Source organism: Panthera pardus, unplaced genomic scaffold, assembly GCF_024362965.1.
Source record: "Panthera pardus isolate Hobbes unplaced genomic scaffold, ASM2436296v1 HiC_scaffold_25, whole genome shotgun sequence".
Classification (NCBI taxonomy): Eukaryota; Metazoa; Chordata; class Mammalia; order Carnivora; family Felidae; genus Panthera; species Panthera pardus.
In genome coordinates this window covers 50,141,605-50,157,084 of record NW_026526821.1, presented here as the reverse complement: position 1 = coordinate 50,157,084, position 15,480 = coordinate 50,141,605, and the positions used below count along the sequence as shown (strand labels likewise).

The following is a 15,480-nucleotide window of genomic DNA, read 5'->3' as shown; positions in this document are numbered from 1 at the left end:
TCATGGGACTCTGTTACTAATTTCACTTTTGGTTCTTAAAATTTGACTTCTTGAAACATCAGAAATATTGAACATATTAGTGTTTATTTATTCAGATATTTGCTTTTTTCATTTTTAAAAATATTTTTGATTGTTTCACAGTAACATTTAGAGCATTAAGAAAACTTTTCATTGGAAAATAATTTCTAATACATGAAGTTACAAAAGTGAAAACAGTGGCAGGGACATCTGGATACCTTTTGCCCATATTCACCTGTTGTTTACATTTTACTCCATGTGCTCGTTGCATGTTTGCTCACTTGTGTGCTGTGTATGGATATGAATATGTATACACAGTTATTTTCTGAACATCTCAGGGTGAGTGACATGCATCAGGGGGCCACTCCACCCCTCTACACTCAGTACACATTTCCGAAGAACAGGCTTAGTCCTGCTTCCTTGCAGTGGTGTGCATGTGCACAGAGTTGATTGTTCAGTGTTCAGGAGTTTTGCCAGCTTCTTGATAAACCTTTGATAGCTTGAAATCAGCTCTTGTGAGAGTTATTTACACCACAGAAATGTGCAAAAGCCAGAAATCTGGGCTTTTCTTCCAGAAGACCCAGCTTCCCATTCCACCTAACTGTGACACACTTATTAACTTCATGATTTCCACAGATACAATACCTTAACCTACTGGTTGTATTTCAGTTTTGTTAGTTAACCTACAGGATCCATTGTAGGGTCAGATGTTGCCTTTAGTTGTCTGTGTAAGGTCCTTCAGTCTGAAACATTCTGTCTTAGGCTGTTTGGGCTGCTACAACAAAAACGTCATAGATGGGGAAATTATAAACCAGATTTAGTTCCCACAGTTCTGGAGGTGGTGTACTGAACTCAAGTGGGCCTGCTCCTTTGGTGAGATGCAGACAGAGACTACGCCAGTGGAGCTGCCTCACAAGCTTGCTTTATTTGTAGGAATAGGGAGATAATGGGGAGCAATTAAAACAGCCAAACAAGGGAAAGCAGCAGGCTCCTTTTACTGGGGCTCGGGATCAATATTCAGAGAGGGATTTTCACATTATAATGAGGCTGAGGTAACTGTCCACTTTTTTTTAAAATATAATTTATTGACAAACTGGTTGCCATACAACACCCAGTGCTCATCCCAACAAGTGCCCTCCTCCATGCCCATCACACACTTTCCCCTCTCTCCCACCCCCCATCAACCCTCAGTTTGTTCTCAGTATACAAGAGTCTCTTATGGTTTGCCTCCCACCCTCTCTGTAACTTTTATTTTCCCTTTCCCCTCCCCCATGGTCTTCTGTTAAGTTTCTCAAGATGCACTTATGAGTGAAAACATGGTATCTATCTTTCTCTGACTGACTTATTTCACTTTGCATGATATCTTCTAGTTCCATCCATGTTGCTGCAAATGGCCAGATTTCATTCTTTCTCATTGCCAAGTAGTATTCCATTGTATATATAAACCACATCTTCTTTATCCATTCGTCAGTTGATGGACATTTAGGCTCTTTCCATAATTTGGCTATTGTTGAAAGTGCTGCTGTCTGCACTCTGGCCTCCTCAAGTTTTGTTTTTTGTTTTTGTTTTTTTCTGATTGATTGATTGACTGATTGTGAGGATGAGCCCGGGAAGGGCAGAGAGGGAGAGACAGAATCTCAACCAGGCTCTACACTGTTAGTGCAGAGCCCAACATGGGGCTTGATCTCATAAACGGTGAGTTCATGACCTGAGCTGAAATCAAGTGGGATACATAAGTGACTGGGCCACCCAGGCATCCCAGTGTTTCTTTTTCTAGCAGTTTGTTAGTTTGTTTTTAAAATTTTTTTAAAGTTTATTTTGAGAGAGATGGAGACCTCAGGCGCCAATGGGAGGGAGAGGGGCAGAGAGAGAAGGAGGCAGAGAATTCTAAGCAGGTTCTGTGCTGTCAGCACAGAGCCCGATGCGGGCTTGAACCCACAAAACTGTGAGATCATGACCTGAGCCGAAAACAAGAGTCAGACACTCAGTCAGTTAAGCATCTGACTTCGGCTCAGGTCATTATTGCACAGTTTGTGAGTTTGAGCCCCGCATGTGGGGCTCTGTGCTGACAGCTTGGAGCCTGGAGCCTGCTTCAGATTCTGTGTCTCCCTCTCTCTCTCTCTGTCTCTGTCTCTCAAAAATAAGCTTTAAAAAAATAAAAAATAAAGTAAAATAAAATAAAATAAAAGGTGAGATTGACAGCTAGGCAGAAGCCTCTAGGAATTTAGTTCCTAAAAGGTAAGACAGGCAGAAGCTTCTACTAGAAATTCCCTTAGCGCGGAGTCAGGCTTGTGGTTTGGTATTGGGTGAGAGCTCTCTTCCTGGTACAGATGGAAAGGCTGCCTCCAAGGGATTTCTCTGGGATCTCGAACAACAGGGCACTAATCCCTCATGACCCAAGGGTTCTAGTAGACCTCATGATCCTATCACCTCCCAAAGTCCCGGCCTCCAAAACCATCACCTTGGGTGTTAAATCCTAACAGTTTCCAGCACATTCCCACAGCCTTTTCTTTGTCTCTGACATGGATATTTTTAAAGAGAGATTTTTAAACATTCTTATTTCGTGTTGTTCTGATATTTCTTTTGTATTAAATTAAGATTATGTGTTCTCAGCCAGACAGCATAGGTGATGTTAAGGTGTTGCCTAATTTCCCCATTGTATAGTTACTGTTTTTTTTCTCCCATGCAACTAATAAGCAATCAGTAGGGAGACACTTAAAAATGACATAAACATCCTGTTCTTCATCAAAATTTTCCCTGGATTTAATATCCAATTGGATAGTATCCAGTCTTTACCATGATGGCTGCAAAATAATGATTTCCCAAGCCCAGTACCCATTCTGCATCTATCAGTTGGCCCTTGGTGTTCTCCTATAAGCCATAGGCGTCCTGTTCCTCTGCTCTTTGCTACTGGAGGGTCACTGCCTCTGGCTAATGGTGTTTTATTTTTATTTATTTTTAATTTTTTATGTTTTATTTTATATTAGAGAGACAGAGAGCATGAGCAGGAGAGGGGCAGGGAGATGGAGACAGAATTCAAAGCAGGCTCCAAACTGTCAGCACAGAGCCTGATGCGGGGCTCAAACTCGTGAGCAGTGAGATCATAACCTGAGCCAAAGTTGGGACACTTAACCAACTGAGCCACCCAGGAGCCCCCCTGGCTAATGGTGTTTTTAGAGTCAGTCTCCAGAGGTAGAGGCAACTTTCAACCTTCCCCGCGGTGTGTCACCCAACCTTTCCAAAGTCACTGCTCTGTGTTTCCCTGTACTTTGTAACCAGGATATTTGTTAGCAGTGAGACTGTGCTTTCCCTTGTTGCCAAATCCTCTCCCTATTTAACTGTCATTTTAGCTTTTTGTTATGTCTTTCTCAATCTTAATTTTGTTGGCGAGGCTGCCTTTGATTAAAGGGGAGTGTGAATGTTAATCAGTGTTCTCTGTGATTTCATGTTTCTGCTGTTGCTTTGGGTGGACACTATAATGGAGGAGTGTGTCCTTGGTCAGACACCCCAAAGGCAGATTTTCCCTTCCCTCATTTCCACACTGTTACAGATGGAATGCTTGTGTTTCCTCAAGTTCTTATGTTGTAGCTTGTGCTCCCAGTGTGACAATGTTAGGAGGTAGGGCCTTTGGGGACGATTAGGTCATGAGGGTGGAGCCCAGTGAAAGGTATTAGTGATTTGTATAAGGGACCCCAGAGAACTCCCCCATCTGTTCCACCATGGGACAGGAAAAGACCACCAACTACCAACAAGGAAGCCCTCACCAGACACTATATCTGTCAGCACCTTGATCATGGACTTCTAGTTTCAGAACTATGAGAACTAAATTTCTGTTACTTATGAACCCTGTCTGTGGAAATTTGTTATAGAAGCCCGAATGGATTGAGACACACAACAACCCCTAACAGATGTCCCCACTATTGCCCATCTTAGGTGGTTTTTTATCTGCCCCCCCTCCTTCCCCCACTTATATATATGCATACTCAGGCCCAGCTTGTAGTCCCAGCCAACCTGCTGGCACCATCTTCCTCTCTGGCACTTTCCAGTGCTGCTGTTGAAATCCCACCCTCCCCTTGCACCCTTCATGCTGTCATATCAGGGCAATGGCCTTGTTGCCTTTCCTGGCTGGTGCAATAACGCCCTATAACTGTCTTTGGCACCCATAAGCACACCCAGTAAATGTGATTCTATGTGAAAATAAACAGGCACCTGGTTCCCCAGCCCCACCAGACACCCCCTGTATAGAGCTGAAGCCCATGGCTGGTGCCTAGGATGGCACATGTCACCCTCATCAGTTAGAACTGAGCACATCCCTGCTCTGTCTTGAGAGCAAAGAAGTCTATGGCTAGCATAGCACCTAAGAGAACCTGTTTTCTGGTACTGCTGAATTTATGGGATGTGTGTATATTCTCAGAATACTCAATACAAGGTACACATGTAATTTTAAGTTTTTCTGTAGGCATACTGAAAAATATAAAAAGAAATAATTTTAGTAACATTTAATCCATTATATCCACACAATTATCATTTCAACATATAATCAATATAAGCAATTTTTTAAGTTTATTTATTTATTTTGACAGAGACAGAGCATGAGTGGGGGGAGGGGCAGAGAGAGGGGGAGAGGAGAGAATCCCAAGCAGGCTCCACAGTCAGTGCAGAGCAAGATGTGGAGCTTGAACTCATGAAACTGTGATATCATGACCTGAGCCAAAATCAAGAGTTGGACACTTAACCGACAGAGCCACCCAGGTGCCCCAATATAAGCAAATTTTTAATGAGATATTTTACATCCTGTTTTTGGAATCCAGTCTTTGAAATTCAGTGTAGATTTTAGGCTACAGCCATGTTGGTTCAGACTGACCATACCTGAGCTGCTTGGTGGCCTGTGTGGTGAGCACTGCCATCTTAGATATGCCAAAGCTAGAGCAGCAGTGATCACAGGCTGTGTCAGCAACCAGGCTGTGTACATGCTCTGCTCTGCAGACTTGCCCCAAAGCTCTAACTTGCTAGCCCCACCCTTTTCCCCCCAGAGTTGCTCTTTCCGTCGGGAAACTCTTATATTTGCCCAGGAGCTTCTGCATGAGGTACAGTGACCCTTTGTGAAGGGTCTTACAGCATCTATGCAGAGCCTGTCCCTTCTCCTGCTGCCTAGAATTGCCAATAAGAGGATTCTTCTCCAGGGGAGATGCAGTTACAGACCAGGCGATGGCCGATAGGACCAGTTTTATGAAGATTAGGTTTATTCAGTGAGAGCTGCTTGGAGAGGAAACTCAAATAGCGTTCAGAAAACAGAGAGGAACAAAACTAAAAGGCAACCAACAGAATGGGAAAAGATATTTGCAAATGACATATCGGACAAAGGGCTAGTATCCAAAATCTATAAAGAACACACCAAACTCCATACCCAAAAAACAAATAATCCAGTGAAGAAATGGGCAGAAAACATGAATAGACACTTCTCTAAAGAAGACATCCAGATGGCCAACAGGCACATGAAAAGATGCTCAGTGTCGCTCCTCCTCAGGGAAATACAAATCAAAACCACACTCAGATACCACCTCACACCAGTCAGAGTGGCTAAAATGAACAAATCAGGAGACTACAGATGCTCGTGAGGATGTGGAGAAGCAGGAACCCTCTTGCACTGTTGGTGGGAATGCAAACTGGTGCAGCCACTATGGAAAACAGTGTGGAGGTTCCTCAAAAAATTAAAACTAGATCTACCCTATGACCCAGCAATAGCACTGCTAGGAATTACCCAAGAGATACAGGAGTGCTGATGCATAGGGGCACTTGTACCCTAGTGTTTATAGCAGCACTCTTAACAATAGCCAAATTATGGAAAGATCCTAAATGTCCATCAACTGATGAATGGATAAAGAAGTTGTGGTTTATATACACAATGGAATACTACATGGCAATGAGAAAGAATGAAATATGGCCTTTTGTAGCAACATGGACGGAACTGGAGAGTGTTATGCTAAGTGAAATAAGTCATACAGGGAAAGACAGATACCATGTTTTCACTCCTATGTGGATTCTGAGAAACTTAACAGAAAACCATGGGGGAGGGGAAGGAAAAAAAAAAGAGAGGTTAGAGAGGGAGGGAGCCAAAACATAAGAGACTCTTAAAAACTGAGAACAAACTGAGGGTTGATGGGGGTGGGAGGGAGGGGAGGGTGGGTGATGGGTATTGAGGAGGGCACCTGTTGGGATGAACACTGGGCGTTGTATGGAAACCAATCTGACAATAAATTTCATATTTAAAAAATAAAATAAAAATAAAATAAAACAAAATTAAATTAAAATTAAAAAAAAAAAAAGACAAGACAGAGAGGGATGTGTGGAGCCTTGTGAGAGGTATGCCATGGGCTGGGCCCTGAATCCTCTCCATGTGGCCTTGGATGCACTTTTGGGAGTGTCCCAAAAGAAGAAGATGGCTGAAAGCTGCATCCTTGGAAGACACAGCATCACTTGTGCTATCCTCCAGGTTAGTCAGTCACAGGCCCACCGGGGTTCCAGGGAAGGAGGACTTAGATCCAGAGTCATGAGTGGATGTGGTAACACATGCAGCTGTGGGACCATCTAGGAAGGCAGCTATAAACTCTACCCTTTCTAGCCCTTTAAAAGTCAGATGACAGGGTGTGCTTGTTGAGATGTGTTTCATTCAAGTGTGGACAAAATTATGCTGGTTATAAATGAGACCCTTGCTCTGAAGCTTTCATGACCCTTCCTCCTCAAATCCCCTCACATCCACCTATGTGCATGCTCACCCACCATCCTTTCTGTTTGACACAGTCATTTTTCTTTGTGGCCCTTGGTCTGAAACACCTGGTATCCTCTTTTCTCAGTAGCTGTAGAAAGAACCCTTGGAAATTCAACAACAGGAAAGGAAAGAATCCCAGGACACATCCCAGACAGTGCTGTCTCACACCCATGTCACAACATCATTATGGTCTTAAACCACTAGAGTTTCAAATATTAATGGTTCTCTGTATTTTCTACATTACTCCTCAATTTCCACTCCAGTCTTTTTTTTTTCTTAGCCCCTCCCATGTATCCAGTGGTTGAAAGTGGTGCAGAGCATAAGAAAGTCAGGAAGTGGCCCCTGCCTTCGTTAGGCTCACCTGTCATTAGGAAGCTAGAATACAGTTTAAGTGTTGTGTGCTGGAAGTCAGGGCCTGACACCTGGCTGCTCCCTGAGGGGGCCAGCTCCATACTGCTGTGCTCCTCACCACTCCTCAGGTGGCCATATTGGCTGCAGGGGGTGTCTGGCTCTGCTCTGTAGGACCTGCAGGACCACAACGACGAGCTGCAAACTGCACTGGAAGGCCTGCGGGCACAGCTGCCTCCGAGTTGGCGTGGCCGTCCCCATGCACAGCCAGAGGAACGGCTGCTCTCTGGACATGGCCCAACAGGTAGGAGCCCAGTCCTGGGAGGTAAGGGATTGTGTGCTCCTGCTGTGGGAGAGCAGGGGCTGGTGGCAATGGATATCTGTCTGCCCCCACTGCATGAGCTGCCCCCTGATCCAGGGGCACTCTATAGGTGGGGCCAGCTCCACAGCATGTCAGGCTTCCAGAGGGTCATGAGCCCCTTTGGACCAGCACATTTGGGAGAATGGCCTATAACCCAAGGCCAGGGACAATATCCAGAGCCTCAAGGGAAGAAGAGGGTGAAGGTTTTACCATTTAGGTAGAGATGGTGAAGTTATGATGACCTTGTAGTGACCTCAGGACAGGCATGACCTAGTAAGCCTCTTGGGTCGTGGGGAGGATCCATAGAGATGTCCCAGGGTGATCATTTAGCATGGTTGGACACAGTCATTTAGGGAAGGGAGGGGAGGAGAGGAGAGGCTGGGGGTCATACAGAGCATGAGGTCTGGTCTTAGGTCTGTAACAGCTCTCAGGGAAAGTGCTAGATTGTGTGAAATGCATCAGGGACTTCCAATATTCACAGAGGCCTCACATGGACCATGGCAGAATAGGGCTGATGTTTACTGCCTGGAATGTGTGGAAAGGGTCAAGGTGGGGTGGGGCCTTGGTACCTTGGTACCCATGCACAGAGCTGATGCTGAAGGTGTCACTTGAAAAAGATCAAGTCTTCCTGCTCCCCAACTCTTCAGCCTGTGAGGTTTGGGACAAGCTCCAAACACCAAGAGACCTCAGTGCCCTGTGTTTAACTTGTTGCCTCCTACTAGAGACCAGAATGGGTGGGGTGGGGGTTCAGATGCCCCAGCTGTCCCTGAGGTTTCCGTGGTTCATCTGGAGGACAGGGTGGGTTTGGCTGGTTGCCGCCTTTCCTTACAGTTGTGTGCAGTAGGCAGCATGCAAGTTCACATGGTGCCCATGGCTCCATGCATGCTGCTGCTGGTGGGAGTACACAAGGGGACCGCCAGGACTTCCCTACCTCTGGCCACTTGGCTGCCTCCACTGACCGCGTATCAAGGCAGAGTCAGCCCCTCAGAGAGCGTCTTGTTCTCATCTGCAATCCTGAGAGCACTCAGAGCTACCATATTGTCCTAAAGCTGTTTACTTCATAAAACAGAAAAAAAGTTTGTACCTAAGAGAGCCAACATGGGACCCTCCAAGGGGAGCTGAGTGGGGCTTTCTGTGCATGTGGGTCCAGCTTCCTCGACCCCTTTAGGCCTTCTTTAGTGGAGTCTAATGGCTCCAAGTCCATGACTTGTAGTCTACAGCCCTCAGCTGGGAGGTGTTGGGGTATGGCCAGCACACTGGACATTATCACATCCTCAGGTAAGTGTTACACGTGGCTAGGTGGGCAGCCTGACCACAGGGAGGAACTTGTCCCTGGAAAGGAGCCCGGGATACACAGAGCATGGAACCTTTGTCAAGAGCCACCAACTTGTAACCCAGGTTGCAGCAGAGCTAGTGTCCTGTACCTTGGGTGGCCCTTGTCCAGAAGACCTTGGGTTGTGGCACTGAAAGGCAGCCTCTGGCTTTATGTCATCACTGATCTGCCCACCAAAGCCCTTTCTCTTTCCCTTTGCCCCCCCCCCACCCCCCGCATCTGATCACAGTTTCCATCAGTCCCTTCAAAGGAGGGGGGGTCTGTCTGCTGCCACAGGGGAGTCTTGGGGGGAAGGGCTGTGTGGATCACGGTGGCTGTGCCGTTAGTGCTTCCAGCTGGAGCCACTCCAGCCTGGTGTTCCTTCACCCAGGCCTGCTCAGCCAAAACCATGTGGCAGCTCTGGCTGTCAAGGGAGAGGCTGCTTTCTTTCCTAAGGTGCTTGTCCTGACTTCTCTCAACCACATGGTTCTCAGTCTGTCACTTGTTTTCATGGAAAATAGTTAAGGGGTGTGTCATTTCCCTTCACTTTCCCAGCCCCAGACCAACACAGATGAAACCTGAGCAGTAGCCAAAACCCACATTCTGAGTCAACTCTTTGGTGTGCCTCTCAACACACACAGCATTGGGAATGCCTGGTGCCCCAGGGGGTGCTGGTGGTGCTTGTGGTTCTATGGGTGCCTCACAAAATGAGCTGCAAGGACATCTGACATTGTTGGTCTGTGAGAAAAGTCATCTGGAACAAGCAGTCGCTTATGTCCTCTTTCCTGTGATCTGTCAGAAGCTTTGCTCCATGAGTATTTACCATGCCTAATGTATTTGTTGAAACTCCATATTATTATCATATAAAAGTAAGTAACATAGAGTCTCCAAGAAAACGGAGGAGCTAAGATAAAAAGATTGAAGAAATAGGCTCATACTGCCTCATCATAAAGCATTGACTGCTCCAGAAGTTAGTCTGTGCCTTGTCTGTCTTCCCAGTTCCTCAGGGTACCTGGCATCATCCGGGAACAGAATTCAGGGGGTAGTAAAAGTACCATGTATGCCATCTTTTAGGGAATCCAAGGGCCTGATGGTTCGTGCAGGGAGCCTCCTGGTTATATCTTTGAGGAACGAGTGTTAGGTCAAAGAGACCTGATTTCTGAAGAGCTCCTACTTTGAGAGCTCAAGATAACATTGCTTGTGGAAACCTTCAAGGGTCAGCTGTCTCCACCAGCACTGCATTCCTTTTGCAGAAGGTGCCCATGGAAGGTTGTGCTTGGTGGGGGTCATGGTGGAGGAAGGCTGGGCTGAATACTCAGTGCTGTCCAGATGTCAGATTGGAAGGCTAGGAATAGACCCATGGCATCCTTGGCAGGTCATAAATGGAAATGTCTTCTTGTTTGCAGGCATCACTTCATTTGTGGGTGATTGCATTCCAGTGAGTTTAGAAACCGAGATAATGATGGAGCAGGTGAAGGAACACTACCAAGACCTCAAGATCCAGCTGGAGACCAAGGTCAGGGGGAGTGAGGGTGGCCACAGGGACACAGAGAGGCTTCCTGCTGCATGCTAGAAAGCTTCGCTTGGCAGTGCACGTTTCCACATGCACACGTGTGCCCTAGACTCTGGGCCCCATAGTAAGCCTGCTACGGGGGACAAAAGATTATGGGGAAACATTTTAAAATAAAATGAACATTCTGCCTCACACCCTCTTTGGAAGTAGGCAGGAGATAAGGAAAGACCAATTAAGGGAGGGAATGAGGTTATGTGTACCCGAATTCACAAGGGTTGCACAAGGCCAGACCACCCTGCTCACTCTGCTGAAGGGGAAGAACACCTCCTGGCTGTATTCTAAGCAGAAACAACCCTGGGATTGCCCGTTGTGGGGTACTCTGTGACCTTGTGGCCAGGACCCTGGCTGAGTCTGTCTTCTTAGATAAACTTCTCTCCTGCTCCGTTAACAGATTGTAGTGGGTTTTGTTAAGGGACAGGATCCATGACTTGTTTTCATGATTTGTTGTCAGAGTTCAGAGTAGCAGCAAGGTGGGATTACATGTCTTGCACTTGTGCCCTGGGCTCCCGGGATGCATTTGCTGGAACCTCCTGCCTCAAGGATGTTCAGAGTCACCTGCTGGTCTCATGAAGGTTCCCCAGTTCTCTCAGTTGTTTCACCCTCTGCCCTCCTTGGAGGCCTGACCAAGCACCTGGTCTGGTATGGTCCTAGCCTCTGTTCCCCACCTGCTGGACCTGCCCCCTGGGGCCCTTGTGAAGGTTATGCAAGACAACAGAAGCCCACAGCCACACTGCACCCTGGGGGAGGCTTGACTGTCTTTAGCATAGCTTTACCCTCACAAGCCTGTGCACTTTGTCGGGTCTCGGCTACCAGTTCTTTGGATGTTGTGCCTGGAAGTCCGTTATTTCTGTTTCACATTGTAAGGTAAGTCATTCTCAGGACCTCTTTATCTTTGCTGCTCACGTTTCTCTTCTCAGGTAAATTCCTATGAAAGGGAAATGGAGGTGATGAGAAGGGACTTTGCAAAGGAGAGGGAGGAAATGCAGCAGGCCTTCAGGCTTGAGGTCCGTGTGTTGGAGTGCAGGAGGGCCGACCTGGAGGTGCTGCTCATGAAGTCTCAGGAGCTCATCCGAGGCCTGCAGGACCAGCTCCAGCAGGCTTCCCACAGCCCCTTGACAGAGAGGGCAGTGTTGGGACAGTGCTGTGCACAGGCGCTATCTGGCCCAGCCCAGCGGCTGGCCCAGGAACAGGACCCACTGGAGCAGGAGCAGCGCCAGAGGCATCGGAAGGAGCTTCAGCGAGTCAGGTTGGGTGCCGTGTCCTTTCAGGATCTCACATCTAGGGTTTCTTGCCAAGAACCCAAATTTGAAATTGCATTAGGCAAACTGCTCAAAATCACAGTGCCTGCTAACGGGGTGCTTTTTCTCAGGGCAGGTGGGTGAGCATTGAAAGAATAGGATCATAAGGATTGTTCCTTTGCATTAAAAATGTGTTAACTAGAGTAGAGGAGTTAAAATTCCTTGTAGAATTCTGCCTTAGACTCGCTGATAGCAAAGGTTCTTAAATGTTCTTCATTTAATATCTCATTCTAATTTTCCAGGATGTTGTATTATATAACACATGAGGAGATGGATAAAAGGTATAAAAGCACTAAAACCATGGGAAAGACGAGTAATTTGGGTTAGTGAGGTTCTTGAAAAGGTCAAAATATATGAGCAAAGAGGAGGAAAGTTTTATTTGGAAAACGAATATGGCATTTTGTATCCAACGGTATCATAGTTATGTGAAAAATACCCATATGTCCATATGGGTCTGACTTAATAGAGTGAATGACTAGTTATTTCAGCCATGGTGCTGGTTAGTCAGCCCCTCTGTGACTTGTGGGGAGTCTTGGACCCGCCCAGCTCAGGAGGGGATGACCACGCCCATACGTTGACCCAGGGCTGATCTGACTACTCACAGTGGAGGGGCCCACCGTACTTCCACTCCTCATGGAGGGGCTGTGTAGGGCTCAGTGGAGTTCCAGTGGTGGAGCTGAGTACACATGGCATCAGTCACCCCCTGATTGCAGGATGTTTGCCACCTGTATATGGAAATGCACCCTCCAATCTGGGTGGGGTACACTTTCCCTTTCTTTGGCTTGATGATTGGGGGTAGCTCAAATACATGAGATGTGCTGTGAAAGACCAGACTGCCCTCTGAGTCTGTGGGTCTTCCCTCCTCCTTGCACTCCAGATGACACCGTGGAGGGGCCCCAGGCCCTTAAGGCCTGACAGGAACTGTCCCTCTCCTAGAGGACCATAAAGGTCATTTTTAAGTCATGTACTTCTTCTGAGCTTTAAGTTATTTTCTTTTAAACCCCAGAGCTGTGTGATAAGGGTCTTGACCCAAGTCCTTCTAGACCCCACCAGCAACAGGGGGGGGGGTCGGTGCAGGGTAGCCCCTCCCACCATCTTGCACTGTCCATCTGGAGGACCTTCTTGCTCATGGCCCCTCCTCAGGCTGGAGCTGGAGCCACATACAACCATATGTCCTGTCCTCAGGCCAGCACCGGCCAGGAGCAGAGAACACGCCCTTAGTGCCCCCACCTCAGCTGGGACTCCATTCTCCAAGGAGAATTGGAGCTGGGACTCCAAATCTTCAAGGGTAGTTTTGACTGTGGGCAAGATTCACACGGCTCACTAAAGCTTTAGACCACCAAAGTTCTATCCTTAGAACTTCCTGTGATAGGGGACACGTCCTGTGTCTGCTCTGTCCATGATGGCAGCTATGAGCCACATGTGGTTACTGAGTCCTGGACATGTGGCCTGCATGACTCAGGTACTGAATTTTATCCTATTTAATTATAATCAACTTACACTAAAAGTCATCTGTGTGAGTGGCTTCATGTCAGCTTCTATATGTAGAACCCAACCCCACTGAAGAGATCCTCCAATAGACCCTCTAAGGAGGGTCCCAGGGCATGCATGGAGCCCTGGGGTGCATGGGAGATGAAGGGACAGAACAGGTCAGGCAAAGAGGAGGTTTGCAGTCAGGACAAGAAGAGACTTTGAGGAGGCCTTTCCAACCCTGGGGGGAAGGGCTGGGCCTGGAGCTACACCCACAGTGCCTGTGACATGCTCTGTTTCTGTAGGAAAGAGGCAGAAGTTGAGTTGAACCACAAGCTCTCAAGGACGGAAGCCCAGCAGACTGCCCACTGTAAGGACTTAGCGCTGCAGCCTCAGCAGGAGAAGGAAGAGCAGAAACACCTGCTGCAAGTCCATGAGGTGATAGAGCAGCATGATCTGGAGAAGGAGCAGAGGGAGGGCAAAGGGAAGGAGATCCTCCCACTCTGTGGAAGGCAGCAGCTAAAGCTGCAGGAGCTGACAGGTGAGGAGCAGATGCAACCGTGCAGGTCCTCTGCCCTGGAGAAGGAAAGACTGGAGCTTGCCTGTAGGAAGCAAATGGGAAGGCTTATGCAGGAAGAAGACATGCTGCAGGCCTGCTTGAAGGATGGGCCAGCAGTGGCAGGTGGTGACCAAGAAGGTATGGGTGGCCCCATGCCCCTCTGTGCAGGCAGGAGGGAGCAGTCACTGGTGCGGCAGGAACCTGGTGCTGGGCATGGCCATGGGCAAGCCAGGCACAGGGATGTGCCAGGCCGGTACTTGTGCCATATGGACCCCAGGCAGAGCCCAGCCCTAGACCCTGCCTTGGCCTGCAGAGGGTCCTTGGAGAACCTTGGCCTCAGAGAGGATGGTCAGGGTGTACTTGACCCTGAGGAGGTAGCTTCTGCCCCCCCAGGGAGGTGGTTACAGGTGCATCAACGTGGGGTGGACAAGAGAGCAGTCCTAGAGGAGCTGGTACCTCCTGCCATTGGCCCATCTGGTCTGAATCAGCCTGAAGCCCAGGAGCTGCTCTGGAAGACAGAGGGAGATGCCTCACCAGCTCAGCCCCCAACATCAGGCAGAGGAGAGACCGAGAGGCAGCCAGCCATTCTTGAGCGAGCTGGGAACCTGAGTGGGGGGCTGGCCCCCATGGGGAGCCAAGGGCAGGCCTTGGAGGAACAGGCCCAGTGTGGGAACAGCACCCTGGAGCAAGGGCTGCAGCACAGCAGTGACAAGGCCAAGGAGGGCACCTTGTTCTCCCACCTGCACCTTGCTGACCCCCAGGGAGCCAGGCAGGAACAGCTTGAGGTCCTGCGGGAGGAAGAGGCCAACATGGCTCTGGAGCAAGAGAAGGATGGCATGAAAACCAAACTGCTACAGCTGGAGTATGTCGTTTGGGCTCTTGAGAAAGAAGCAGATGCAAGAGAGAACAACAGGTTTGGTTTCTAAACATTCTTAGAATGCCTAGCTACACCTTCTAACCTCTACCACTGCCCCCCCACCCCCAACATGGGTTTCATGACAGCTGCTGATGCGGGTTATGTAACTCTTGTGCCTGTGCAGCGGTCATAAGCCCATCCCTGACCCTGGGCATCCCACAGGTCACCAGATAACCAACGAGTGGGAGGGGGCAGAGCTGGGTCATTCTGGGCAACTAAGCTGACTGGTGTCCCCTGCTCTTCCTTAGGAAGTTCTTGCTGATCTCGCAAAGACAAAGACAGACTGTGTTTAGAGCCCCACTTCAATTCTGGGTCACCTGAGCCCTCTTCCTGCTGACTTTGAGCAGGACCTACTACTTTGCCCCACCAGCACATGTGCCAGGCACTGTCCTTGAACTGCAAGTTCCTGTGCTTTCTAAGTAGAGCAACAGAGGAGGCCAGCAACCATCCAGGCAGCCCTGGCACCTTCTGGGAGGCTGGGGTGGGGTGTGAGTGCTCAGGGGGTTTCAAGATGCTGCTGCAGTTGATTCCTCTCCAGGGGAAGCCTCAAGGTGGGATGGTGTCCTGGAGATGTTGGTCTGTGGGCAAAGTGCAGAGAGCACCCAGGTGTGCATCCAGGCCCTCCTCCTTCCCAGGATCCCCTGGGGGACTCAGGCTGACACATGTTCTTTCTCAGAAGCCTAGAATTCTAGAAACTAAGCTTTTCTAGATGCGGCAGCACAGGGTCTTAGATGCTTTTCTGGCTCCTTAGGAGACTGATGGCTGCCCTGGGAGAGGTTATAGGTACTTGCAGGTCAGGCACAGCCACGTGATATGGTCAGTGCTCTGTGTGAAGTGCCATTTAGTCCCATTAACC

General features: G+C 48.4%; 1 protein-coding gene across 7 annotated transcripts in view; it reads left to right on the top strand.

Moving 5' to 3' along the window:
* NINL (ninein like) overlaps positions 1-15,480 on the top strand; it is a 193,973-nt gene that overhangs the window by 130,832 nt on the left and 47,661 nt on the right. For 6 of the 7 annotated variants that reach the window (XM_053890483.1, XM_053890482.1, XM_053890484.1 and 3 more), the window contains 5 exons: positions 7,310-7,439; positions 10,215-10,324; positions 11,299-11,627; positions 11,922-11,960; positions 13,455-14,621. In XM_053890483.1, the coding sequence (XP_053746458.1) occupies positions 7,310-7,439; positions 10,215-10,324; positions 11,299-11,627; positions 11,922-11,960; positions 13,455-14,621 (1,775 nt within the window). The remainder of the gene's footprint in view (positions 1-7,309; positions 7,440-10,214; positions 10,325-11,298; positions 11,628-11,921; positions 11,961-13,454; positions 14,622-15,480) is intronic. The other variant, XM_019437194.2, reaches the window with a different exon arrangement.